Raw genomic sequence first — 27149 nt, forward strand, 5'->3', positions numbered from 1 at the left:
TCCAGACACTCTGTCAGGGCATCATTTGTGTGGATGTGGAATACAGCTGGAAAAAAATGCACTGTCCCAAGTTTCTTAAACTTGTGTAGTTCTCTTGATCTGCCACTGTGCATCACGGCTTCCTGAGATACCACCTTCTGCTTTCTACCTCTCTGCCTCCCACCTGCTGCAGTGGACTGTACCTACAATCCGTTTCCTCTAAACCAGGCCCTGGCATCCTTTGTTGAGAATATTTCTGTGTGGAAAGTCTTTTGTTCTTTGACCAATACTTTGCTGTGCAGCTTTAATTCTGCATTTAGTTTGTAGGGGATCAAGTCAGAAAATATTTTATGTTTTCTTAGGCCAAGAGTCATTCTATTCCTCCCTCTCCCATTTATCATAGGCTTCTTATTTGTCTTATAAAACCTCCAAATGCATTCTATTTCAAAACATTCCCAATTAGCCTATCTCCCTTTATTATGTTTAGTTGTGTAATACAACTATTATCTCCTTAAGAAGTAGCTCTTTATGTTTACCATGTCACCTAGCACATTACAGACAGCAAGTGAGAGTCAGTGTAATTACAAAAAAGGCTCTAATAAAATCTCAAGAGTATATTAAAAAAATCTTACACAGTTGAAACATCTTTGAAATAAGACTCTTACAAAGAAGAGCATCATTAAACTTTAATTTTCAATGATTTTTTTGAAGTAGCATTATTTAGGTTTGATTGTTTAAATTATTGCACCTTACTTGCTAATAGCTTTTAGGTGGCAGTAGAAGTCATTTGAAAAAAATGAATTGCTGTGTGATACTGCTATTCTTCAACATTATGTATAAGAAAGAAGGCTTTTTCTCTACATGTAATAGAATTAAGGTCACAGACAAGTACTTAATATTTTTTTCTGGCAGAGTTTACTTAGTATTTACTAAGAAGTATGGTAAACTGGTGGTGAAGAATATGACAAATCTGGATTTGAAAACAGAACTCACCATTTATTACATGTGTCACTTTGGGCAAGTTATTTAACTGATTCCCATTTTTCTTTTCTTGAAGAAAACGTTATTATCATTATTGGGGAAAGGTACTTAAAATGTTTAATAAAATCATTTGCACTTAGGAGATATTCAAGTAATTATAGGTATTATTTCTAAATTGGCATTACTAGGTATTGTAGATAAAGCTCTTGCCTTTAATTTTCACAATTTAGTAGGAGAGATATATTTACCTAGCTTAATGTGATAAATAAATGACTGTGTGAGCCCAGAGAAGGTAAGGATGAAGTCTTTAAACAAGAAATAAGAAGGTATTATATAAATGACATTTCACTTACTATTTGAAGGATGATTTAAAAATTTTCCAAGGAAAAAGAAAGCTGGTATAACAATTTGTTCCTATACAATAAATAAGATTACTGAATTAATTTTTATAAGCTATGCTTTAGTTCATTATATATTTTTTATAGATTTATTTATTGGCATGAAATAATAGTCATTAGAAGAACAGATAGATTATTGTGATTACTTCATAAATGGTCTCCTGTCCACAATCCACCACTTAGCCCCTTTTCCATTTTTTCCTTTCTTTTGTTACTAACATCTGGTCAGGTCATTTTTTGGCCTGAAATCCTTCACCTACCTAATATTAATAGGATGAAGTTCAGATTTTCTGGAGAATATGAGACCTTTTAATATCTAATTCCTAACTACTTTTCCAGTGCTTTCAACTCTTATTTGCTTTTCCTGGAGTAAGTCAGTATAGAGACCTTCCTAACTGAAATATAATCCTGACTGTTAGCTGACTTCTCCATTTACCTTCAGCTTTCCCTCATGCAACTACAAAACTATATGTATCGCTGTTGATGTTTATCTTATGGTAATTATATATTTATGCATATGTACTCACTTGTTGAGCTGATATTTATTAGGCACTTCTTCTGAGACAGCTGCTTTTTGACTACCTTCCCCTGCTAACTCTGGAACATGAATTCTAAGGCAGACAACCTGCCTTTCTTATTGTATCATTAACTTCTAGTCCAGTGTTTTAAATAGTAGGCATACTGTCAGTATTGTTGGATATTTAGGAAACTGATCCCTTTTGTATTTCTTTGGAAGTAAAGTTTTTACTTATACCAAATCAAGATTGTTAAGAAAAGATGGACAAAGGGAGTTTTTTTCCCCATCTAGTCTTATTGAGGTCTAATTTATATACAACAAAATTCACTTATTTTTAGAGAACGGCTTAATGAGTTTTGATAATTATATAAATATAAACAGGTGGTGAATTTTCAAAACCTAGATTTAAATGTTATATTTTACTGTATTATAATAAAAATCTTAACTTTTTTCCCCTTTCTTAGATTATTTACATATTGTTATTAACTTCACGCAGGTCTAGAAGAAAGGTAGTTTTTTTCCCCTCTTTATTTATGAGCTACAGATTCATTTTTCCATTCCTATAATACACAAAACTAGAAGAATGGAATTTGTGTAATAAATATAGAGAGTATAATTCATTTTTATAGATTGGGAACTTAAAACTGAATTCAGACAATGAAAATTTTTAAAGTACCAACATTTTAATAAGGTGTAAGTTAGAAATGGAAGCCATCAAAATACCCTAAAATGTAATTTTTTCCTCTCCTCTTACCAGATGAAGAAAGCAATCTGTTTGAGGAGAAGGAAGAAAGAGCTTTTAAAAGTTACTTTAAAATCTCATTTTAAAATTTAATTTACTTGGTTCACCTTCTCTGGTAATCAGATAAAGTCTTGGACACTCCTCTGAGAAAATAGCAGTTGTATGAACACTTTTGTGTGTATAATTTCAGTGTTTCCCAACCTCCCTGATGATCTCTTCCTAAAAAATTATTCTATTATTTTTGTCATATTACATTGAATTTATAAATTCTATGGTAGTAATTATCCCCCGATTGAGGAAATGACTTAGAAATCTTCTGAGGATGTTTTCTAGGGATTAAAACTGTCAGAGTATTTCTTTTCCAATACATACATGCTCTGCTTGTGATGATTATTTCTATCTGAGACTGAGAATTGACCTGGCATGTTGGCTACTTTAGATCTATCATTATTGCAAGCTCCTGCTCTTCAGATTTCAGCTTGCATAAGAATTACTGAAAAAGCTTGTTAAAACAGCTTCCTGGACCTCGCTGCCAGAGATTAATTCAGTAGGTGTGTGTGGGGCATAGACTTTGCATTTCTAAATAAGCTCCTAGATGATATTGATGTTATTAGTCTATGACTACATTTTTATATGTGCTAAGTGGTACTGTGCTAAGCTAATCCTGGTTTTCTAGTATAGAAAGACTTTCCTTATCAGATTTAAAAGAGTATATATAAAAGAAAGCTGTTACTATTGGCTGCAAAGCTTGGTTAGGGGTTTTCTATTTTGTGCTTAGAGGGGGCATCGTTTTAGCTCAAAAGTTCTGTTTTAATTTGTTTTTGTTTTAAAGTCTACTGGTAATTGCAAAGAGCTCTCTAAATGCTTGATTTTACAAATGGTAAACAGTGGCCTTTTAAGTACTATTACTTCTAAGATCATTTGGATTCTTCTCCCCTTCCTCAAACATGGATTCTTCTCCTCTTCTTCCCCTTCCTCTCCCCTCCCCCTTAACACAAACATGTTAAGTTAGACGAAGATTTTTCTAAATGATTATTATTGGTAATTGTTCATGTTATGGGCAAAAATGTTATTAGCAAGAATTTTAAATTGTTTTCAACTCTTTTAACAGTTCAGAAAAAGAATTTCATGTGACTTTTTTCTTATACTCGAGTATGTGAAAGTGTGGTACTGATCAAATGAGAATATGCTTAGTAAAATACATTTCACTGGAAAATAGATAAGTTTATGTTAAAATACTGAATTAAACAGGATTATTTATATCATGATATTTTATTCAAAACTAGAAATTTAAGTATAGACTTGATGCATAGCTATAAATTAATGACTTACCATATAGTAAAATTAATAAAATCTATTTTGTCTCTCAGCTTTCATAGTAATCGTCCAAGTAAAAGGTTTTGTATCTTTAAGAAGTATTCAGAAGATCTCAGGTAACTAGTTTATCTTTTAAATATTTTTCTATTGAAAAATTATATGACTTAAATCTGCTATATATAACATTTTTATCAAGATACAGTTCATATATCATGCAATCCGCGTATTTAAGTTGTAACAATTAATAGTTTTTGGTATATTCACAGGGTTGTGCAGTCACCACAGTTAATTTTAGTACATTTTTGTCATTTGAGGAAGACACTCTGTACCCATTAGTGGTTATGTTTATTTCCTTCCAACTCCTTTTATCCTTAAGCAACTGCTAATCTATTTTCTGTCTCTATAGATTTGCCTATTCTGGACATTTCATGTAAATGGAATGATAAAATATATGATCCTTTGTGTCTTCCGTTTAGCATGTTTTCAAGAGTTACCCATATTGTTGTGTATGTCAGTACTTCTTTTTCTTATTGCTGAATAATATTCTATTGTATGTATATTATAGTTTGTTTATCCATTTAGGTTATTTTAACTTTGAAGCCATTATAAATACTGATGTTATGAACATTTGTGTATTTATTTTTGTCTGGACATGTCTTTTCATTTTTCTTTAGTATGTAAGATTAAAATTGCTGGGTTATATGGTAACTCTGTGTCAAACTTTTAAGAAACTACTAGACTGTTTTACAAAGTACCTGATTAGTCTATATTCTGTCACCAAATTTGTTTCAGCGGTGACCAGTGGTGTCAAAATGAAGCTTTCATGTATTTGCATCATAAAATGAGAACAAAAAGTAGGGCTTTCCAATATTATTTGAATAGTGAAAAGAGGCCTAAAATATGCAGTAAAGTGACACTTTTTTAGTTTTGAAGTAAATTTCTTAAGCCACTGAAATTCTTGAAATTAGTGCATAGTCATTTTAAATTTTACTTTTTCAGATTAAGGAAAGTGTGCTACTTGCTTACTGTGCAGAAAGAACTGTTGGTGAATATTTCTAAACACATTGGTTTTACCACAAGCTTAATTCAGAATCCACTGAGCACCGTGTTTTTCATATTCTTCTGCATTGTTTATAACCCACTGCTCTTTATTATTTTGTCTTTACTGCCAATGCTACTTGAAATATCAGTCTCTTTGCTGTACCAAGCTAATATATACAGATACGGTTAACCAGTACTTGTTTTGATATGTTGGGTTAGTGGAAAATCTGGAAGAGAGGATGATATTATGTCTCAGAGCCTTTGTACTTACTATTCTCTGAGACTAGTTTGCTCTTTCCCAGACTTCTGTATGGTTAGCTCGTTTATCACTTTTGGGTCTTCTGTTGTATCCTCTCTCCTATGCTTTATTTACCCTAGTGTCTTTTATCTCCCCTTTGTGGATCATTTTTTTCTGGATTATCTTTCATCATCTCATACACTGTATACTTATTTTGTGTCCTCTCGCTAGAATGTGTGTGGTTTGATTTTTATTTATGTAAGGCATTGATAGTAATTAGGCATTTGGTAGATATTTGTTGAATAAATTAATGTATATATTTAGAATGACTTATAATTGGCAGTAGGTCCCATTGATTATTTTGGAACAGTGGTTCACAGGGAGAAGAAAATTTGATTGTTTTAAAAAATATATTAGTACCAATTTTAAAACATTTACTAACTTCAAGGCAATAGGTTAAGTCATATTAGGTGTTGCCTATATTGAAATTCTTATAAGAATGAAGAGTTTTATTACATTCAGAAGACGTTTTGTTTGATTTTTGCCTCACTATTGTGAAGCTCCATTGTGTGTTTGGTTTTTGAAAAATGACTTACATGATTTTAAAGCTCTGGGATGTTTTTCTCTCAACTTGAATAGTTCTCAGGTTGAAAATTTGTCAATTTCTGTGAATGGAACATATAAACTTATAACTACATAGAACAATAATTTTTGTAATTTTTCTTTTATTGGAATGGAATATTCATTTTTTAGATATTTACTACATATTAGGTCTGTAATATAGCAGACTCTGTAAAGGTAGTAATAATGAGGAAGTCTTAGAACCAACCTTCAGAGAAGGTGCATTTTATTGGGTGGGAGATAAGAGGTGAATGTAAATAACCAGAATAAATCAAGAGGGAATTTAATAAGTGCACTGAGGGTTACTTTTTTCAAAGAGGAGTGAGATTACTTTACTTGGAATGATTTACATAGGTGTTAATTTACTTGGTTTTCAAGGATGAGTATTATTTATACTGATAGAAGAGTTTGATAAAGTTCATTTAAGCTGAACAGACTAAATTTTATTAGTTTCATTTGTACTTCAGTTACCTTTAAATAATTTAATGTCATTTATATGTTAAATCTTATTAGATTTTCTTTTAAATAGTTCTTCAGATGCTTGATCCATAAGCTCCCAAGTGCTTAACTCTAACCAACATAATAAACATAGTGGTTTTCTAAGTTCTCTGAAACATTCACATATTTTTGCAGGCTTAATAATATTTTAAACTAAAATTAAAATGTTTAAGCACATTTTAAATTAGAGTCTTAATTTTACATACTATAATATGAAATTATGTTTAAATACTTCAAATAGCAAATGCTACACAGTTTGATTCAATAACTGTAAAAAATATTGCTGAATTCAATAAAAAGTATTGATGACTATGGGAATTGTTTCCTAACCTTTTTGAAAATTTATAATCACTACATATTTCATTTAAGAACTACGTTGCCCAGTGAAGTTTTGTTAAAGGAACCAGTAGTTTAGGTTCAAGCAAGTAGGCCAGTTGACATTACTGGGATGCTAAAGAACTCAGACTTTGGACTGAAGTAGTGACTTAGCCCTTCAGTTAATTAAGTGTTACGTGAAAATCATACCAACGTTGGTTGCTTGTGGTGAGAATAAACTAAATAATGTATGGCAGAATCTTTAACACATAGTATGCAATGATGAGTGGTTCAGTGATAAAGAACCAGCCTACCAAGCAGGAGGCATGGATTCAATCTCTGGGTCAGAAAGATACCCTGGAGAAGAAAATGACAACCCACTCCAGTATTCTTGATGGGGAAATTCCATGAACAATGAAGTTTGGTGGACTGTAGTCCATGGGGTCACAAAGAGTCAGACATGACTTAGCAACCAAACAGCAACAGCATGCAATGGTAGCATCTATAACGTGATATATTTTTAGAACCTTCTCATTTCTAATTTTTCCCTCTCCTAGATAAATACTAGATAAATGTTCCACTAGAGACAGACTGTATTTTTCAGTCATCATTATATTCACAATACAATATACTAGTAGTATGCTGCTACTGCTGCTGCTAAGTCACATCAGTCGTGTCCAACTCTGTGCGACCCCATAGATGGCAGCCCACCAGGCTCCCCCTGTCCCTAGGATTCTCCAGGCAAGAACACTGGAGTGGGCTGCCATTTCCTTCTCCAATGCATGAAAGTGAAAAGTGAAAGTGAAGTCTCTCAATTATGTCCAACTCTTAGTGACCCCATGGACTGCAGCCTTCCAGGCTCCTCCATCCATGGGATTTTCCAGGCAAGAGTAGTGGAGTAGGTTGCCATTGCCTTCTCCAAAATGCAGCCTTAGTAAATATGTATTGACTTGTATATGTGTTGTACATTTATATATACTATACTTTTGTTTTGAAGATGGGCATAGGCTTCCCTGGTGTTTTAGACAGTAAAAAATATGCTTGCTAATGCAGGAAACTGGGATTCAGTCCCCAGGTCAGGAAGAACCCCTGGAGAAGGAAGTGGCAACCCACTCAAGTATTCATTCTTGCCTGGAGAATTCCATGAACAGAGAAGCCTGACGGGCTATATAGTCCATGGGGTTGCAAAGGGCTGGACATGACTGAGCAACTAACACACACATAGGCACAGATAGATTGTGGCTTGTCAGAGTGACACATGTTGTTAGTGCAACCAAGACTAAACTGTAGGTCTCAACCTTTTAGCTATTAGTAACTGGTATGAGGGAGAAAAGCTTATAAAACAAAAATACTTTCTGTTAGTAAATGGTAGTATAATTTGAATATGAAGAGTGACAAACACTTTCATACCATTTTCTAAAGAATCATTTCAGTTCTGTCAGGTTTATGTAACAAAAATTGAAGTGATAGTTATGACACAAAGAGCAAATCATGAAAAATTATTCATAGAACTGGTATGTAGGTTTTCATAAAAGATAAAAATGTTTTCTTTTATACTATTTGCTTTGTTTTTTATAGGGGCATTACTCTAGTGTGCCTTAATTGTGATTTCCTAACTGATGTTTCTGGCTTAGATAATATGGCTACACACTTAAGTCAACATGAAACTCATACTTGTCAAGTTGTAATAGAGAAAGGTATGTATATATAATGTGTTACTTCAGATTTTTGCTATTTATTCTAGTATTTTTGGTCAGCCACAGTATGTTCTCTTTACTAAATCGTTTTTCTCACTCATCATATTTCATATGCTGTTTTAAATATAAAACTTTTCTTCTAATTTCAGTTTCTGTTTGTATCCCAACTTCTGAACATCTTTCTGAGTAAGTTTAATTTTTATTCAGTGCATTTTACTTTGATGGATTTTAGCACTACTGCATTTTTAAACGTATCATTAATAGAAATGAAAAATATTAAAGTATTTTGTTTTTTTTTTTTAAAGCTGCTTGTTGAAATAGGTTCCTGCTCTTTGGAGCTCGTGACCTGGTGCAAGACAAGTTGGAATTTCCTAAGTTCAAAGTTCTGAGATGTTTTCTTACACAAAGGCAGTTAAGCAGCCAAGTTCATGACATTAGCTCTCATTATTCAGCTCTTTTCAGCTTCAAATGGGACTAGGTTCTTATTCCACCTTATCTTTGTGTCAGGTTGACATATCTTAACATTCATTTTTTCTTTTTTTCTCCAGTTGGCTCTCTCCAAAAATAACTTTTGTTGCTTTGGTCATTTCTTACTTTGCTTAAAATAATTTGTGTTTTCCTATGCTGTACTTGCCTTCAGAATAATATGTTCCAAAAGATATGGCTGTCTGTCTTTTTGTCTGTTTTGTCTGCTTTCATAATTTCTTATAAATCTTAAGTTTTTAGGCCGGACGATTGTCTTTTCCTCATTCGTTGTCTGTCATTGTGCTATTTTTCTTATTTTTCAGATGGAGAAGCAGCCCAGAGATTTCAAAAAATGTCCAGGGTACACCTGGACAGTGTCCCCCTTCGATGAACACAACTGATGCCTGTTCTCTCTTTCCAAGGAATGTGACTAATTTGACTGTGGGGCCTGCTCTAGGTTGTGGTCTCAGGAAATCCGATCTTGGGAAGACTCCCTTCCTTCATGGCTGGCCTTCCATAAGGCTGATGCTGATATAGCCAGTGATGGTCTCAAGGCCCACCAGTAGAGCATAGCTTCCCACTGGGGGCTTTGGCTCTTGATCTTAAGCTTGTGGGTCACTTCTGGCCAAAAAAATAAAATCTGTACTTCAACGTCCCGGTTGAAGTTTAGTCATTTTGGCTGCTGCCCTTTAATCTTTCTCTAGCATGACTACATCCAAGAAGTACAAAAGCTCTGGTTATTAGGAAATACTTATTTTCATGTCCTTGGAACAACAGGTCTCTACAATTATGTTCCAAAATTTTACTTGCTTTTACTGTTATTTAAAATATATTACCCAGGAGTAAGTTTATACTTTTTCAGCAATATCAATTATCAAATATTTTTATTTTAAAAAATTAATTTTAATAGATTGGTTTTATGTTCTCCAAATTTATTGATGTCTATTTTTATATTCTTTTCTTTAAAAATGTTGTTCAGTGTTTGCTTTGTTTTGTTAAGAACTTCAAAATATCCCCTAGAATTCTCTACAGATTTCCTATAGCTGCTTATTTATAGCTTTTTAATTTAATTTGGATGTTGTTCAGACCATTAGACATTATAATATGTTCTTTCTTATTTCAGGATTATTATTATTAATATTGTCTTAATACTTGTGAATTCTAAGGTATAAAGAATTGACAACACCTCTTCTTGCAGACTTTAAACAAGTTTTAAAGTTATATATTTGTACATCTAATACATAATATCTACTTAGCCATTTTAATAGTTCATCTGGTAGTGTTAACATTAAAAACTATGGAGGCCAATAATGCATTTGTTTCTATCATATATAAAATGTATTTCCACATAAATATATTTCAAAAATTTGACTTTTGTTTATTTTACTTACATGGACTATAGCTCTAATAAACAGTTTTGATGGTATTATTTTCTTTTAATAAAAATTATATTGTTAAAGTGCCTCAGGAATTATTTACTAATAAAGGATTTTAGATAAAAGGTATATATTTAATCATATAAATAGGAGCATTGCTTTTATTGTTTCATGGAAGTCCTATTGCTTGGCCTGCACACTGAGAGCTGTTATCTACTTAGTGAATCTTGCATTTTTTTCCCCCGGCACAACTGAAAGGTCATTTCTTTATACTAGTACTGAATTTTATTGACACACAAAGTACCTTTTATGATCTTATTTGTCATAAGGATTAGGCAGGCTCTGAAAGTGTGACTCAATCGTGTTTTTTACTGTAAAATCAGAACTTCTTCTGTTTTATTTTGAAACAGATTTGAAGCCAATTTAGATGACTACTTATTATGTAATGTGCTTCTTGCTATTAATGATAGAAAATTTGAACCCATTAATTTAAAATTTCCAAACTAATTTTTACTGTAAATGAATAATTTTTCAAAAGCTCTGAAAATGGCCTCTTAGTAGGTGGATTTGGCGTTAATGCTCGTCTTTGTTTCCTTATTTGTCTCTAGGAGGTTTTGTCATTTCATTCTCTATTCTACCCAGTTTTTTAAAAAATTTTAAAATTGTGCCCAGAAACAACTTTACATTTTTAACTTAAGTTCCTTTTTCATTTATGTATATTTGCTCTACCTTGGCTATAGTTAAAAAAAATATGAGAAGTTGTATTCTTGGTATAATGATGTAGGAGTACCGCTTTGTGTTCTTCCACAGGACTGTATCTTATAATATCAGATTCATTTTCTTCAAGTTTAAATTCTTAAAGTTCTATCACCTATAACTTTATTTTTAAAAATGGTTTAAATAAAACACCTTAGGCAGTTAGTACAAAAACGTGTTCATTATAGGCAGTTGGTCAAATTTTAATTTTGTGCTAACAAGTTTTATTTTGAGCCTAATCCCGCCTTACTATCAGGTTATTCTGACTGTTTTATTCACCTGATCAGAAATTACCGTTGCATGCATGTGTGCTTTTGGTTACCATTGAATAAAACATGAGATTGGCTCAGGTTATGTCCATTGCTATTCTGAGACCCTCAGTTACCCTGTTTGTAAAATGTGAGTGCTGATTGTTCCAGAGTTCTGAGATTCTGTTGTTCAATATTGGTTATTCTTAAATTCTGTTATTTGTTCTTATGATGAGATGAATTTAGAATGCTACTATGTATCCTTATCCCCATTAGCAGAAATAGGGACTCTTTGACCTGGAGAAAATTAAATGTTCATGTTATTCCTTAGCACATTTAACTCCTTCATGTACTCTTACAAAAGTAGTTCTCTTACACTTCTATTAAAGAAGGTAATTAGGTCAGTTTTTCCCAAGTTCTGTACTGTAGAACTAATGTCCATAATTTATTAAGTTGGGGGAAAAGTTTCCATGGTCAAATAAATTTAAGCAATGCAAGTTAAAGTTAAACTGATTCTTTGACATGGAATTTTTCATGCTGTATGTGGGCTTATGAATGTCTAAAGTGAAAAAATGAAGTGAAAGTGTTAGTTGCTCATTCGTGTCTGATGAACTGTAGCCTTCCAGGCTCCTCTATCCATGGAATTCTCCAGTAGTACTGGAGAGGGTTGCCGATTCCTCCTCCAGGGGATCTTCTCAACCCAGGGATTGAACCCAGGTCTCCTGCGCTGTGGGCAGATTCTTTACTGTCTGAGCTACCAGGGAAGCCCCCTAAGAGAATATTTATTTGACCTTGGAATTTTTTTCTTTGAATAATTATGAACTTCTTAATCTCCTTGGAATAGTATGTGGAATACTGATCTGGAGTCCTTCAGATTTTATGAACTGGGAAATAAAAAGCAGCTGTGTAGGGTGTTGCCCAAGATGGGTTTCTAGACATTTCACTTAGGTTATGAATGATTTGTAAGATAGAGTTTGTAAATAGATGCTAGCAATGTACATTTTCATATTTTTAGAAATTATATCAGAAAAATGGTAACCTCCTTATTATGTTTGTAAAGTCTGTTAACTGCATAACAGAGATAGACCAGTTAATAGTTTATTCTGCCTCTGATTACAACAGTAAGGGATTTTTTTTTTGTTGGAGAGTGTGGTTACTTTACATGATTTAACACTAAGAAGCTTAAGAATCTTTCATTTATTTCTGGCTTCTTTCTGTAACTCTTTATGCTTAGCTTATCAGTCTACCCACTCACCTACTTTTCTTGAGACTTATTTTCAGCCTTTTATTATCTGTTAAGGAGTTTCCTATGTAGTAAAGTTTTACTTCCTATTTAAACAGACTCAGGAGGTCTTCTTTGACAGTAAAATTAGATGATTTGAAACCCAGCCTCATTTTAAACCCTCTCAGACCCTTAAAGGTACAGTGTGGTATAGTGAGCACAGGCTCTGCAGTTGGTTGCCTAGTTTGGAGTTCCTACCCTGCTGTTTATCAGAACATGTGTGACTTTGGGTAGGTTACAGATTCCTGTGCCTCATTCCCCATTTGTAAAATACATATAAACAACTACCTGTTCATAAACTGTAGAGGGAATTAAGTGAGTTAATATATGTATATGGTATTTAGAAAGTGATTGGCACATAGGAAGCAGCACTATGTAAGTGTAAATTTATCTTCTTATTCATACTACTTTTCATGATTTCACATCTGCCTGCATTTTATTCAGATAGAATTATCCTAATCTTCAGCCTGCTTTTCATTCTAACTTCTCATACCATTTTCACAAATCATTTATGTTAAGTGTACCTAACCCAGTAAATATTTCTTAAGAGCCAGTCATCTGAATTATGTATTAGTTATAACATTAGATTTTTAGTGTCTAAAGCTCAATAAACTTGTATTTTTTAAGGAATGGTTATGAATGCTCCTAGGTTCACCTGTCTTAGTTTCCTCTAAATTATACTGCCACACTGTATAGTTCATTTCATATTTTCAGCCTACCCCTCTGGTTTTGAGAACCTTATAGAGCCTCACTCTAATCACTTTGGTACTTACCCACCTGGAAGAGCTTACCTTCCTCTACAAACATGGAGAAGCTATTATGCTTCTCTTTTTCTATATCATTTATTGAAGTATAGGAACATACTGTTTTTAATCCTCCACACTGAAAAATATCTTTATCCTTACTTCTCTATAGTGTTGAGAAAGTAGTACAGCTTTGAAATAAGGCAGTTCTGGGTTTAAATCCTAGTTGGGTATCTTACTAGCTCTGTAGCCTTGTGAAAATTACTTCACTTTATCTTCCTTATTTGTAAAATTTATGTAACGGTCTTTACAGGGTGGCTATAAGAAATAGAGATAATCTGTAGACATTAAATTATTAAATTATTTAAATAAAATTATTTGGCACTATCATGACTAAAAGTAATCATTCAATAAATGCATGTTGTTTGGTGCCATTGTTGCTCTACTGCTGCTGCTGCTATTACCACTTCTAGTTACTGCTGTTCCTGCTGCTGCTCCAGCTGTTACTGCAGTTAATACTGTTGTTACAGCTACTACTTTCAGGAGACTGGGAACTGCGTATCAGTGAAATCTCGTCATTGAGAGTTTCAGTAGCAGTCTGTCTGTACTGCAGTTATTTGTAATTTGGGTTGATAGTTCACAGATCTTGGAGTATATTCCTCCAAACTGCTGGATGGATGGCATTTATTGCAGTGTTCACTTGTACTTTATATAATTCTCAAATTTTAGAATTTGATTGTACTTCTAAATTTTCCTGTCTAAAGACTATGAAACAACAAACACCCTTGTTGAAAACTAGTATGTAATTTCTGTTTAAAAGGACAACTTTTTTTTTTGGAGCTTATAGACGCTCTTTCTTAAAGAAAACATTTTATTAATTTTTGCCAGGCATTCATTTTGAATCATCTTGGTTACTTACCTAGTATTACTAAGTTTATGAAAATGTGTAACTGTGCTAGCTATCAGTAGTAAAGGGGCTCCTTCTTTTGTAGATCTTTGAAATACTTTTTTAAACCTACTTTTCTCAGATGTGACATTGTAACTCAGTCATGGAATTGCCCTTTTCTATGTGTTAATCTCCTATCGTATTTTTCCCTTTCTTCATCTTCTTCTGTATATCTACCAAGATAGATTAATTATAACATAGATTGGAAGTAAAATTTTAAATTTTGCAACATTTGTTTTCTTGACAAAAAGTTGAGAATAGGATTTTCTCTTTAGCAGTTTTCAGAGCATAAGAATCCATAGTAAGGCCATAATAAATCAAGCTTGGAATACTTGGCTATTTAGCCAAAGTGTGTGTTTATTGACTGAATCAAATGTCCTAAAAGCCACAATTTGAAGTGACTATCAAAGTTGTTTTAGTTCTCTCAATGACTTCCAGTTTTGTTCTAAGCAGAGTATAATGTAAAGGCACTGACTAGAGTCAAAATATCAGAGTTCAAAACCCAGCTGTCTCACTTCATGTTCAAGTTACATAATTCATGTTCAAGTTCAAGCTCTCTCGCTTGATATTCAAGTTCAGTTTATTCATCATGTAAATAATCTGTACATGATTGTTTTGAAGATTTGAAAGAGGTAAAATGTGTTTTATAGATTAAAATGTTTTATATTTGATTAAATTCCCCTAATACAAAGAGTACTAGGAAAAAATGAAAACATAAAGCTGACTTTCCTTGAAGCTGTGAATTTCTGTCTTGTATTTCTGGCTACTAAACTTTATATTTAACATCGGTGGTAACTACATGGCTCTTTCATAGTATAATATAGATATTATTATTCACATATTCATTGACACCAAACATTGATTCCTGGCCTTCAGTGTGCAAGACTCTTTGTCAAGTGCTGGAATTTGAAACATGAAAAAGATACAGTTTGTGCCACCAGAATAACTGCAGGCTGGGCAATCGGAAATGAAGACACTGAATCCACATCTTCACAGGGCCACACAGTAAACTGATTTCATACCTAACACATGTATATATAACATTATATGATTTTTGTGAAATGCTGAACCAGAAGAGAATCTGGACTTGTTCCAAAGAGAAATATCATTTTATTATACTGTTGTCAGATAAACCAGTGTCATTAACTTTCATAAATGCAAACAAATAGTACTTTTAGAAGCAGAATGGCACCCTTTAAAAATGCTTTATATTTGAAAATAATATATCTGTTTAAAAATGTTTACTTCTGCTAACTTTATTCCCATTGAATTTATAAGGAGTCATTCCATTATTTTCCTGTGAAGTTCTGAACTTACTTGGAGGAATTATTGACTGATCATAATCCAAGTTACTAGGTGTTTTAAATGTTCAAAATTGTCAGTGTTGTACTTCATATATTTGGTTTAGTAGGGGAAAAAAAACTGATTTCATCTATCAGATACACAGAGTTTATTTTGGGCTTTTTTCTTTCTCTAAACTTTTGAAATATAACTGGGATTGGAGATAATAAAGGGTCATGCCCTTAGATTATTTTATCCTACCATGGATGTTATTATCTCATTACTATCTCAAATCAGATCTTTAGTAACTGTAAAGTGGGGTTTCCTTTTCAAAGTGAGTACAATATACTTGCCTCTGGTATATAATTGCAAGTTAATAAGTAGAAGCTGTATATCAAAACACAGTGGTTTCTGGCATTTCAGACTTCTGTCTGTGATAGCTGTTAATCAGGAAATGATGGGAGACCCATTGAAAAGGAAAGATAAATGAGATTTGGTGTTGTCCTTCATTTAGGGCAAACTCTGCCGACTTCTATCAGCGTTTCTGTGTTTACTACCATTTTTTCAGTTTTTCTGGTTCTGAGGATAGTTTGTATATGCATTACAAGTATTCAGGGCCTAATTCAATATTGCCATAAAATTTTTTAAAAATGAAGTAAAATTATAGGCCAAATAGGTATTAGAATCTGCCTCCACTGATGGTCTTATTTTTTGCTTCATTTTATTACATATCAGTATTTTGTTTCTCTTAATTCTTTGTCTTTACCTGGTTCTTTCCTCTGTCTACCTAAAATGATTTTTTACTCTTATCTTCTTGGTGACCACATCATACCCATGTGTTTAGAAAAGGGTAGATAATTTCATACTAGAGTAAATTGATGAATGAGCAATGAAAATGAATACCTAATATATTTTGTTTGAGGATGGGGGAAGTATGGCAGAAGAATTTCAAAACATAGAAGCTATTTAGGTAAAAAGCTTGAAGAGCCTGTGTTGCACACTCAAATTCTAGACAGTAAGATTGATTCCTGACCTCAACCCTCAATGGTTGTAATAATAGTTGACACTGAGTACATACACTATGTCTTTCACATTTATTTGTTTAATTCTCACGAACTAGTGAGATATACACTGTTCTTGTCCCAATTTTATGAATGAGACAGCTGAGATACAGGTTAAGTCATTTGCCAAAGTCACATAGCTGTTAAGAACCTCAATTTAAATTATGGTCATCTGTCTTGAGAGACTAAACTGAAAAGTACTATAGTCTATTGCTTCCCTGATTGTGCTTGTGGTTCCAAATGTACTTTCCTGCCTTGTTTACTCTCCATGAGTATATGGATGGGCTTGCGCTTCAAAGTGAAGGCCCTTTGTTTCCCCAGAAGGGTAGGCAACAACTGGTGTAGTTGTAACATTGGGATCAGAATCTAAATCTAGCTTCCCAGTCTTAGAGTAGTATTTCTATGATACATGGGCAGTAGGACATTTCAGCAAACAAATTAGGCATAAATTAGACTCTTTAGTAAGACTGGATTCTTTGGTAGCTCAGACGGTAAAGAATTGCCAGCAATGCCAGAGACCCAGGTTCAATCCCTGGGTCAGGAAGATCCCCTTGAGAAGAGAGTGACAACCCACTCCAGTATTCTTGCCTGATTATACCTGAGTGAGCAAGCATTAGGAGTGCCAGTGACTTTAAACTATTTGTAGTTGTGCTGTGCTTAGTCACTCAGTCATGCCTGACTCTTTGAGACCCCATGGAATGCAGCCCGCTAGGCTCCTCTGTCCATGGGGATTCTCCAGGCAAAAGTACTGGAGTGGGTTGCCGTTCCCTTCTCCTTGGGATCTTGCCAACCCAGGGATCAAACCCAGGTCTCCCACATTGCAGGCAGATTCTTTACCTACAGCCACCAGGGAAGCCCAATTGAGATGCTGTGTGACTTCCCAATTTCTGTGGCTTTTTCATTGACAACTTTATGTGTCCAACCATTATTTTTTTTTTTGAGTCAAAAACTGCAACCCATGTTTTCATTAAAAAAAAAAAAAAAAGCCACTTTGTTGTTCCTTTGTCAGTCATTAAATGTCTCTTATCTGAGCTCCCTGACGAGCTTATCCTCTTCTGATACTGCCTTTTTCTGATGCACAAATCTGATCATACTTTCTTATTAACCTTAGAATAAAGTTCTTAGCACACTACTGTGACACTCAAGACCTTTCCTAAAGTAGTCCTTGCTATCTCTTGAGTTGCCTCATTGACTCCTCTTTATTGTTCCCTACCTTCTAGTCATGAGATCACTCAGTATTATATCATCGTCATCTTGTCTTATATTCCTTTGTTTTTGCTCTGCCTTGACTTGCCTTTCCCTGCTTTGCTAGCCTCAGCTCCTGCTGCAAAACCACGTTCACTGTAGTATCTTCACTGCTTTCTTGCATCTTTCCCCTTCATAATGTCTCAGTCCTTTGTCTAGCCCTTTTGAACACTTCACAGTTCTGTAAACATTCGCTTCAGCGCATTTTCTTGACAGGTTGGATTGGAACTCTTAGCACAGTACCTGATATATGTGCGACCTGGTAAATGTTTAGATCATCCTTTCCACACATCTGTTAACACCTCTTAGAATGAACTATCAGAGTGGTGCACTGGATGTTTTATTTGTGTGATGATTAGAGTGAATACGTAAGTGGAAGGTCTTGAGAACTGGTTGACTTTACTACTGGCTTGTTGTAAACCTCCTTTTTTAGTTTGCTTACAAATATTTTTAAAGATTACATTTTAAATATCAGTAATAAAATTTTTGACTTTTAAACAGTGTTAGAAGAAAAGAATGTGATCTGACAGAGATGAATACAAGCACTTCCCCCCTTATAACACTTCCCTTTACTTCATGGTATGTTTATAGTGAATGAAATCTCAAATGAACACAGTGATGTAATTTACTTATAACTTTGGATTGGTCATGTCATCTGCAGGAAAATTGCAAGTAGGGACATTTATTTCATTTTGAACTTTTAAGGGGAAAGCAGGTTTACATAGCAAAGAAAAATCATTTACATTCTTGATCTGTAGTGGTAGTTATTGAAATTCATGATGACCAGTCTGTCCTTCTATTCCCTTAACATTGGAATCTTAAATAGTGTTTGTTTTGAATGCTATGCAAAATTTATTTAAAAATATTGCAGAATTCACAGGTGAAAAGTATAATTATCTAATGGCAGGTCATTAGCTCAGAACTTTGAGCTTAGCAAATTTCACTGTCTTCTACCAAGCAATTGAATATCTCAAATGATGACTATTTCAGCAGGCATCTTTAAGTAAGATTAAAGGTAAGAACAATTTTTTCTTTTCAAAATGTTAGTGATGTATTAGTAGTTGTTTAAAAATTTGTTGATCTCAAGTATGCTTTTGTAGTTACAAGATTGTGGTGTACATTTTAATGATGAATTTCATAATTCAAAGAAATTTTATGTAGTGTGCTTTTTCTAATTTTTTAGATTTGTTTTTCTAATATTTTCACTGGTTATTACAATTCTGTCCCTTAAGCAGAATACCAATATGGTTAAAGCCACAAAACAAGATTGGGAACATAAGCCTCTTATTGCTAGTTGTTTCAGTAATTTATTTTATCCTCATCTACCAGTTTCTTAGCCAGTAAAATGAAGAGTAATAAAAACCTGTCACCAACCTCTTTTGCAGAGATATTAAGAAAATTCAGTTTCCCCAGTTGCAATACCAACAATAATAGTAACACATGCTTAATAGCTTTCATTTTAATTGCTGCATAAAATCAGTTTATTAGAATAGCTATATATGAAAATGATTAGCATGGTAATGTTTCTTTTGCAAGAATTTGAGATCAGTCTTTGGTAACATTTCCGGTAATAAGCTAAAAAGGAGAATTCTTTTATGAAATATTTTTAAACTATTTTATAACCAATAGTTATAATAACTTAACAGTTTTTCAAACTGAGTTTAAAATTATTAAATATTTAGAAATAAAAAATCAATTAATATCTACTTTTAGTTTCTTCCAACAGAAACCAAAATTTTTTATGTTTTCTTACAACTTCAACTTGTTATTCTTAAAACAATTATTTTCCCTATATATTATTAAAGCAATGATGTTGTACTTTACACTTGATATTATTTCACCTGTATGAATACTCTTGTTCACAATTAAATACCCGAGAGAATTACAAAACCTTTAACCTGGAAATGATAGACATTTATGTATTTTGTCACTTTTCGGTGCAAATTTTATTCATTTAGATTTTTTTAAGCAGAATTAGTTGAAAATTACTGTAAATACTGCCATATAGTACTTCAACTAAAAGGACTTGTCCTATTTTAAATTATTTACATCTTCATGTAATAACTAAAATGTGCTTAAGAAATTTTGCATAGTTATTAATATCTAGAAAAATAGCATCTATAAACCTAGTTTTTTTAATGTGCCCTTGGAGAATGGACAAGGAGGGGTGTTAGCCAACTCCATATTTCATTAAATAACTATGTCTTTAGCTTTTAGGATGGTTGATAATGTCTGTCCTACTAGATGTCTTCATTTTTGTCCATGAAATTTAAGTCAGTATAGTTGTTGCTTATGTTGAATATGTTAATCCTTAAGTATAGTTTAAGCCTTTATTAAGTTATGAATCACTTAACTATTTATTAATAGCATTTCTGATCAGGTGGACATTCTACATATTCAGATTAAAATTGTTAAATATATCACCAAATATTTATTTATCAGCAATTTAAAACAAAGATCCCTTGGAAAAGCTAGTTTTTAATGTTAAATTGATATTAAAAAAAGATTTTATAGATGACATATGCCTTTATTAATATTGTAATGTTATAGTTAGTATTTTTTAGAAATAAAAGTTTACAAATTTATGTTTAATATTTGAGCTATGCTTATGAATTTTTAAGAGAATACATCCTTCAAAATTCTAAATTATTTCTGTAATTTTACCACCTCTAAAGTAAGTTGTAACATATATTGAAATGACATTACTATTTTGAACTTTATAATAGATAAAATATTTATTTTCTCTCACTTTTTGAGTCCTTTAGTAGTAAATACTGATGCATGTTATATATATTAGACATATAAACTTGCTTTCATTTTTTAAAGAGTAATGTCTTTTTGTCACATAGCTAATGTGTTGTCTTTTTTTGAATTTGTACTTAACATGGAGAACATTTCTTAAGTGCTCTTGTTTTTAGAGAAGGAAATATTTATCTGTATTCATTTATTTAGGACATATATTGAAACTACTATTTATTCTTGTGCATTTTATTTTTCCCTTAAAGTATTTATTATAGAGGTAATTTACTGTTATAGTAAAAATGTACATTAATATGGATCTATATTTAAATTATTTTAAGCATGCAAAAAAATCTGTTTCTTGTTTCTATATTGGTTAAACGTAATATTAAATACTCAATACTTATTTTGTTTTCAAGATTAAAAAATGAAGCTCCCACAAAGGATCAAGTATCTGTGTCTGAGGTAAATTATGTTGCATTTCCTACCTCTTAAAGATTTATAGAATTGAAAGTATTGCTGGTGTGATTTATAAAACTTCAATTCAGTGTGTGTACATCCCTAGGAATTATTGTCATGTTATCACAAAGAAAAATAAATTGAGATTTTTGTTTTCATTAATATAAGAAATATCTAACTCAGTAAAATTATAAAGTGGTTTATTTTGACAAAGACATTATTACCTTTCACATGCTTGTTATTTATTTCAATTAGTAAGCAGTGGAGATAATTTTATGAATTCAAAATTATGAAATCATTAAAATATCACATATTTAACAGACTGGAAAATTAATCTTTTTAGGAAATTCTATTTTCTGAGACTCAAGAAGATTTAAATAATTTTTAATATAGAAGTATTTTGAATACGTTTTAGCTATCTTAAACAGGCGATGTGAATATATACTCAGAGTTATCATATAAATATTTTACTGGGCAGTCTGGGCTTCTCTGGTGGCTCAGTGGTAAAGAATCCACCTGCACTGCAGGAGACATAGGTTCCACCTCTGGGTTGGGACAATTCCCTGTCAAGGCAACCCATGCTGGTACTCTTGCCTGGGAAATGCCATGAACAGAAGAGACTGGTTGGGCTGCAGTTCATGGGGTCACAAAAGAATGGGACATGACTTAACAACTAAACAACAACAAAACTGGGCAGTCTAATGTATGAGTGTAGAAATAATTTTGCTTTTGTAGTTGCTTTCTTGATGTCAGTTCTTAAAATATTGCATAATATAGCTTGTCTCTTTCTGAGTAAAAGTGAAGCAAGGTAGGTTCAACATTTATTTTTTGAGTAGCATTTCTATGTTGTAGAGTAAATAAGTGAAACCTAGGCAGTACCAGCCTTCTCCCATGTGGCTGTCTTTTACAGAAAGCTTTCTTTTGTTTGACAGATTTTTAGCTACAAATAAATGTCTTTACTGGATATATGATTTCTTGGTTACTGGTTTATTTTGGTGTTTGTATTTTTGAGGAATTGATACATTTTATCTATTATGAATTTATATGTATACAAATGTTTGTAGTAGTCCCTTATTATTTTGACGTCTGTGGGGTCTGCAATGATAATCTCTTTTATTCTTGATGTCGATGTTTTGTGTGCTCTTGTTTCTAATGTTATCATATATTTTACTTTTAATCAGGTTACAAAGACAGAATACAGTGTTACTATTTTTGTTTTAAATAGTCTTTTTTAAAGCAATTAAATACTTAAACAATTTTTGTATTCACCTTTATTCTTACCATTTCTAGTTCTTGCTCTTTCTTTATGTAGTTACTGATTTCTGTCCAGTATCACCTTCCATTTGCCTAAACAACTTCATTTGAAATATCTCATGTTGCAGATCTACTGGTAATTATTTATTCCATGCTTTTTTCCTTCAAAAAAATCTTTTGTTTTTCATTTTTAAAAATAAATTTTGGTGAGTATAGAATTCTGGATTTACTGTTTTCTTTCAGCAGTTTACAGACATCATTTCTTGTCTCTTGGCTTGCATATTTTCTGATGAAATGTCTTACTATAGTTTTTGTCTTTGTTTCTACATGGGTACGTAAGTATGATTTTCTTTGGTTACCCTCAAGGTTTTGTCTTTGTCTTTAGTTCTTATCAGTTCGAACATGATGTGTCTTAAGTCTGGTTTGTTCATTTGTTTGTTTATATGTTTATCTATTTATCTATTTATTTTTGACATTCATCCTGATTGGTATTCTCTGCCCTGTCCTGTATCTTCTACTTCTGGGGTTTCAGTTTCACGCATGTTATACCATTTGATGTTAATTCCTGTTCTTAAATGCTCTGTTCTAGTCTCCCCACCTCACCTATCCCCATACTCTTTTTTCTTTTTTTCTTTTTAGTGTTTCAGTTTGGGTAATTTTTATCTATTGACCTGTTTACTGATTCATTTTTTTTTAATTGTGTAAGGTCTATTGATGAACCCATCAAAAAATTTTTGTATTTCATTTCTGTCATTGTGGTTTGCTTGGGTTATTTTCCCTAGCATTTGCATTGGTTATTAGAGTTTCTGATCTTTTGATAAAGTTTCCATCTGATCATGTGTATTTCCTCCTTTTTCTACCAAAGCATATAACATAGTAATCATAATGACTTAAAATTGTCTTTCTAGTAGTTTTAATAGCTGGGTTATATCTAAGTATTTTTCTGCTGATTGTTTTGTCTTCTGACATTACATTTTTTTCCCCTTGCATTTTCTGTGAATGTGTGGTTGAAAGCAAAGCATTATGTGTTGGACTAAGATAAATAGTATCTGAAAATGGGCATGCCTTTTCTCATCTTAGGCCATTAGTGTGAGATTTGGGCCAGCTAGTAGTGAGTTGGAAGAAGGTAGTGACACCCCACTCCAGTACTGTTGCCTGGAAAATCCTATGGACGGAGGAGCCTGGTAGGCTGCAGTCCATGGGGTCTTGAAGAGTCGGACACGACTGAGCGACTTCACTTTCACTTTTCACTTTCATGCATTGGAGAAGGAAATGGCAACCCACTCCAGTGTTCTTGCCTGGAGAATCCCAGGGACAGGGGAGCCCGGTGGGCTGCCGTCTGTGGGGTCACACAGAGTCGGACACGACTGAAGTGACTTAGCAGCAGCAGCAGCAGTAGTGAGTTGACTTGAGTTTATTTTTATCTCTACAGCTACCCTTCATATACTGCCAAGTTCAATTCCTATAGTATTTCCTTGTGCTTAATGTGGAAGTTATGTTACTGGAGGGTTTTTTTTCTCAGTATCCTTGCTCCACACTCAGCTTTAGTCTTTGTTTTGTGAGATTGAGCCATGGAGATTTTCTTTCTCTCTCTTTGCACTCTTGCCTTTCTTCCAACAGTACTGCTGTTGCTTATTATTTGATGTTTGCTATCCTAGTGGGCTTCCCTGGTGACTCAGATGGTAATGAATCTGTCTGGAATGCAGGAGATGTGGGTTCAGTCTCTGGGTTGGGAAGATCCCCTGGAGAAGGGAATGGCAACCCACTCCAGTATTCTTGCTTGGAAAATTCCACGGACAGAAGAGCCTGGCAGGCTACAGTCCATGGGGTTGCAAAGAGTCAGACATGACTGAGAGGCTAACACTTTCACTTTCTTTTCATCCTAGTGGTGGGTGGTAGGGGTTGGTGTGATGTTGTCTGTTGTTCTGAGGTTTTCAAGCTGGCTCTGTAGAATAGAAATGTTTTCTTCTGTCACCCAGCCACAGTTGGCCCCTATGCCCTGGGGATAGCAGGGTTTGCCTCTCTTTTTTCCGAATATGTAAAGGCATGGACGTAAAGAAAACCTATGAATTCATAATTTCTAACATCCATGGACTCTTTCCTAATGTATTCATAGTTGAATAAACTCATCAGACTCTTAACTTTCCTTTGATTGCCCAGTTGCATCTGTGTCAAGTAAAACCAACCTTTTCATACATCAACCAACTTCCTGAAGTTTTTTTTTTTTTTTATTAAAAGCAAAAAAGCTTACGATAAAAATTTAGCAGGCCGTAAGCAGAGTTAAAGGAAGCCATATTACATGGAAGGCTACATAGAACAGTTTTGGTGTGGGTACTTCTTTCAAGCATATATGTGCTGTGGATAGTCCCTTAATAGACCCAGGCATTTAAGTACACATGTAGTATGGTGGATAGCTTGAATCAGTCTTCAAGGTTTTGATCTGATACACTGAAGTGGAATCAGTGTTATACCTCAATAATATTTTCCTGTTGTCATATTTTTGTTTGTATAGTTTTACATTTCCTCCATCAAAATTAATTCCTTTCATAGTATATAGACTGTATATGGGAATTCATATTATATAGTAGTTTTCTAAAACAGCCTCTGTTCTGCTACTCTGTATAAATTGCAACATTTTACTGCTTTCATATCCTCACTATATGTATACCATAACTCTGTAGTCTTAGTTTAGTTTCATTATAACTAAGTAAAGGCTAAGAGAGAGAAGTTAGGTACAGATGCCTTTCTCTTTACTTGCTTCCTTCCTTGGCTATTAGGGAACACTTGATAGCAAGTTCTAGAAATTTGTATTGACAGCAAAGATTAATAAAATTATTTCCCTGTCCCCAAGGTGGTCAGAATCTAGTAGGACAATTAGACATGAAAAAATTATAATCCAATATTTTAAGCATATCAGCTTAAAATCATATCAGCTTTCGTGTGGTAGGTTCACACGAAAAAGTATTTCTCTCTTTTTAAAAAAATTTTTTTTTTCAATTCAAACATACACATAAAAATAGGGGTTCCCTGTTATTTCATTAATGAAATGACAAGTTAGTCTATTCCTTTAAGGCTGCTTGGGGATATCCATAAAGAATTTCTAAGGTCTTTGTTATTCTTTTGTGTTATGTTTTGGTTTTTTTTTTCTTGGCTTTGTAAGTTTTTCAGACATGAGAGTTTCAGACTTTGTAAAATTACATTTTATCTTTATCAAATTAAAAGTTAAAAATTTGTGTGGATAGTTTATCATAAAAGTAGTGACTCATCTTCACTCTTTTCCATTCAGGTCTTTAGAGACAGCCATTTTCAACTCTTTCAGCTATTAAATCTCTTATTTATTATATTATTATTTATTAATATAACTATATTTTGATGTCTTTTTTTGAACTATGACTGATTGTTAATAGTAGTTAAGGATTTACTTCTCTAGACCACCATCCCTACTTTCCTCTTTCCTCCTAACCCCAGCATCCCAGCCAGGGCCAGAATTAGAGTGAGGCAAATAAGCCTCACCTCTGGCGAAAAATTTAAGGGGGCTTCAAAAAAATTCAATAATCAGATAAACATTTTCATTTATATTTTTAAGAATAAAAATTAATGCAAAGTAATCCATGATGAGCATAATTTCAAAGCTGTAATTAAAGACAACATCCAGCCCTGTCCTTCTGTGACCCTGAGAGTCATGAACATAGGTAATATAAATACAAGGTCTCACTTCTCTTTTTTTTTTTATGGTCCTTGCTCAGTCATGAGGGAAGGTGACACATTTTCATTGCTTGTAACTTCACATGTTACTGCTAAGTAAAAGGGAAAGTTATTATTAATTATAAATCTATGTGATTTTTTTACAACATTATTAAGAGCACTAAGGTAAGTAATACTGATGTTAGTTATTAATATATTTGACCTTTCATAAATAAGATTGATGTGATGAAATGTTCTTACCAGGAAGCTTTATACTTTCTTCACTGAAAACAGTGAAATTTATTGTTACTCACTTGTTTATATAAAAAAAAATTTTCACTACCTTTTTCACCACATTGGTCTAGAAATCTGATATATAGTTTTCTGTTGTTTATAGTAATTGATTCTTGTATTTTTCATACAAACGTTTATGTAGACCTGTTTGTTAAATATTATAACTTAATATTCAATGTTAAATAATTAATACTGAATGTATTAATTAAAAATAAGTGTATTTAAAATTTATACTAAAAATTCTTTAAATATAACATCTAAAAACTCAAGTGGTCCATTGTTTAGAAGAAGTGAAATGCGTGTAAATGTAAAGGTTAATCAGAATTATAGGAGAGAGTAACAGGTTTGGCATAAAAAAAATTTCAGCTACTTAAAATGAAATCTAATGTTGACACTATTAAAGTAGAATTACTGTGAAATTTAGAGTTAAATAAAGAATTTTTTTTAATTGTGAAAAAGACAAGAAAATGAAATGTTAGAAATTTCAGAAGCTAGTAATATAAAGCATGTGCAATAAAATAAGGAAATGCCATTGAATTAAAATTATAATTCATTGCAGCCACCTATTTCTAATAAAATGATTTTAATAGAGCATAGGCCCATCCAAGAACAAAATGCAAATTTTAAAGTATGTCTTTCACCTGGTGGGCACAGATTTTCTAAAGCTGAGTCTTTTAAAAGTAGTCTAGTGGTGAGTAATTAATTGTGATTGGATTATTTATTCCAGAGAATCCTTGTCTTTAGTTTTTTTCCTGTGCATTCTTTTTGCAAAAAAGCAATGAAATTAAATATTTGTAACTCAAACAAATGATTTCAAAGGTTTGAAAAATTTAAACAGAATTTGTGATAATGAAAATTTCATATTTCATCATGATGCTTTTTTAAATGGACATGTTTTTTAATGTGTATCAAACTGATAGTTTAATAGGTGATGCTTTATAGAATGTGATAAAATATATGAGTGACTTTACA

General features: G+C 32.7%; 1 protein-coding gene across 21 annotated transcripts in view; it reads left to right on the forward strand.

Annotated features, from left to right (window-relative positions):
• The window catches only part of ZNF280D (zinc finger protein 280D), a 127461-nt gene that overhangs the window by 82595 nt on the left and 17717 nt on the right, over positions 1 to 27149 (forward strand). For 9 of the 21 annotated variants that reach the window (XM_015097014.4, XM_042252408.2, XM_042252409.2 and 6 more), the window contains 4 exons: positions 3988 to 4050; positions 8226 to 8344; positions 8494 to 8530; positions 20906 to 20951. In XM_015097014.4, coding sequence (XP_014952500.1) covers positions 3988 to 4050; positions 8226 to 8344; positions 8494 to 8530; positions 20906 to 20951 — 265 coding nt within the window. Of the gene's footprint in view, positions 1 to 3987; positions 4051 to 8225; positions 8345 to 8493; positions 8531 to 8649; positions 10269 to 20905; positions 20952 to 27149 lie in introns of those variants that run through there. The other 12 variants (XM_042252416.2, XM_060417869.1, XM_060417870.1 and 9 more) reach the window with 3 other exon arrangements.

This window comes from Ovis aries, chromosome 7 (genome assembly GCF_016772045.2).
Source record: "Ovis aries strain OAR_USU_Benz2616 breed Rambouillet chromosome 7, ARS-UI_Ramb_v3.0, whole genome shotgun sequence".
Classification (NCBI taxonomy): Eukaryota; Metazoa; Chordata; class Mammalia; order Artiodactyla; family Bovidae; genus Ovis; species Ovis aries.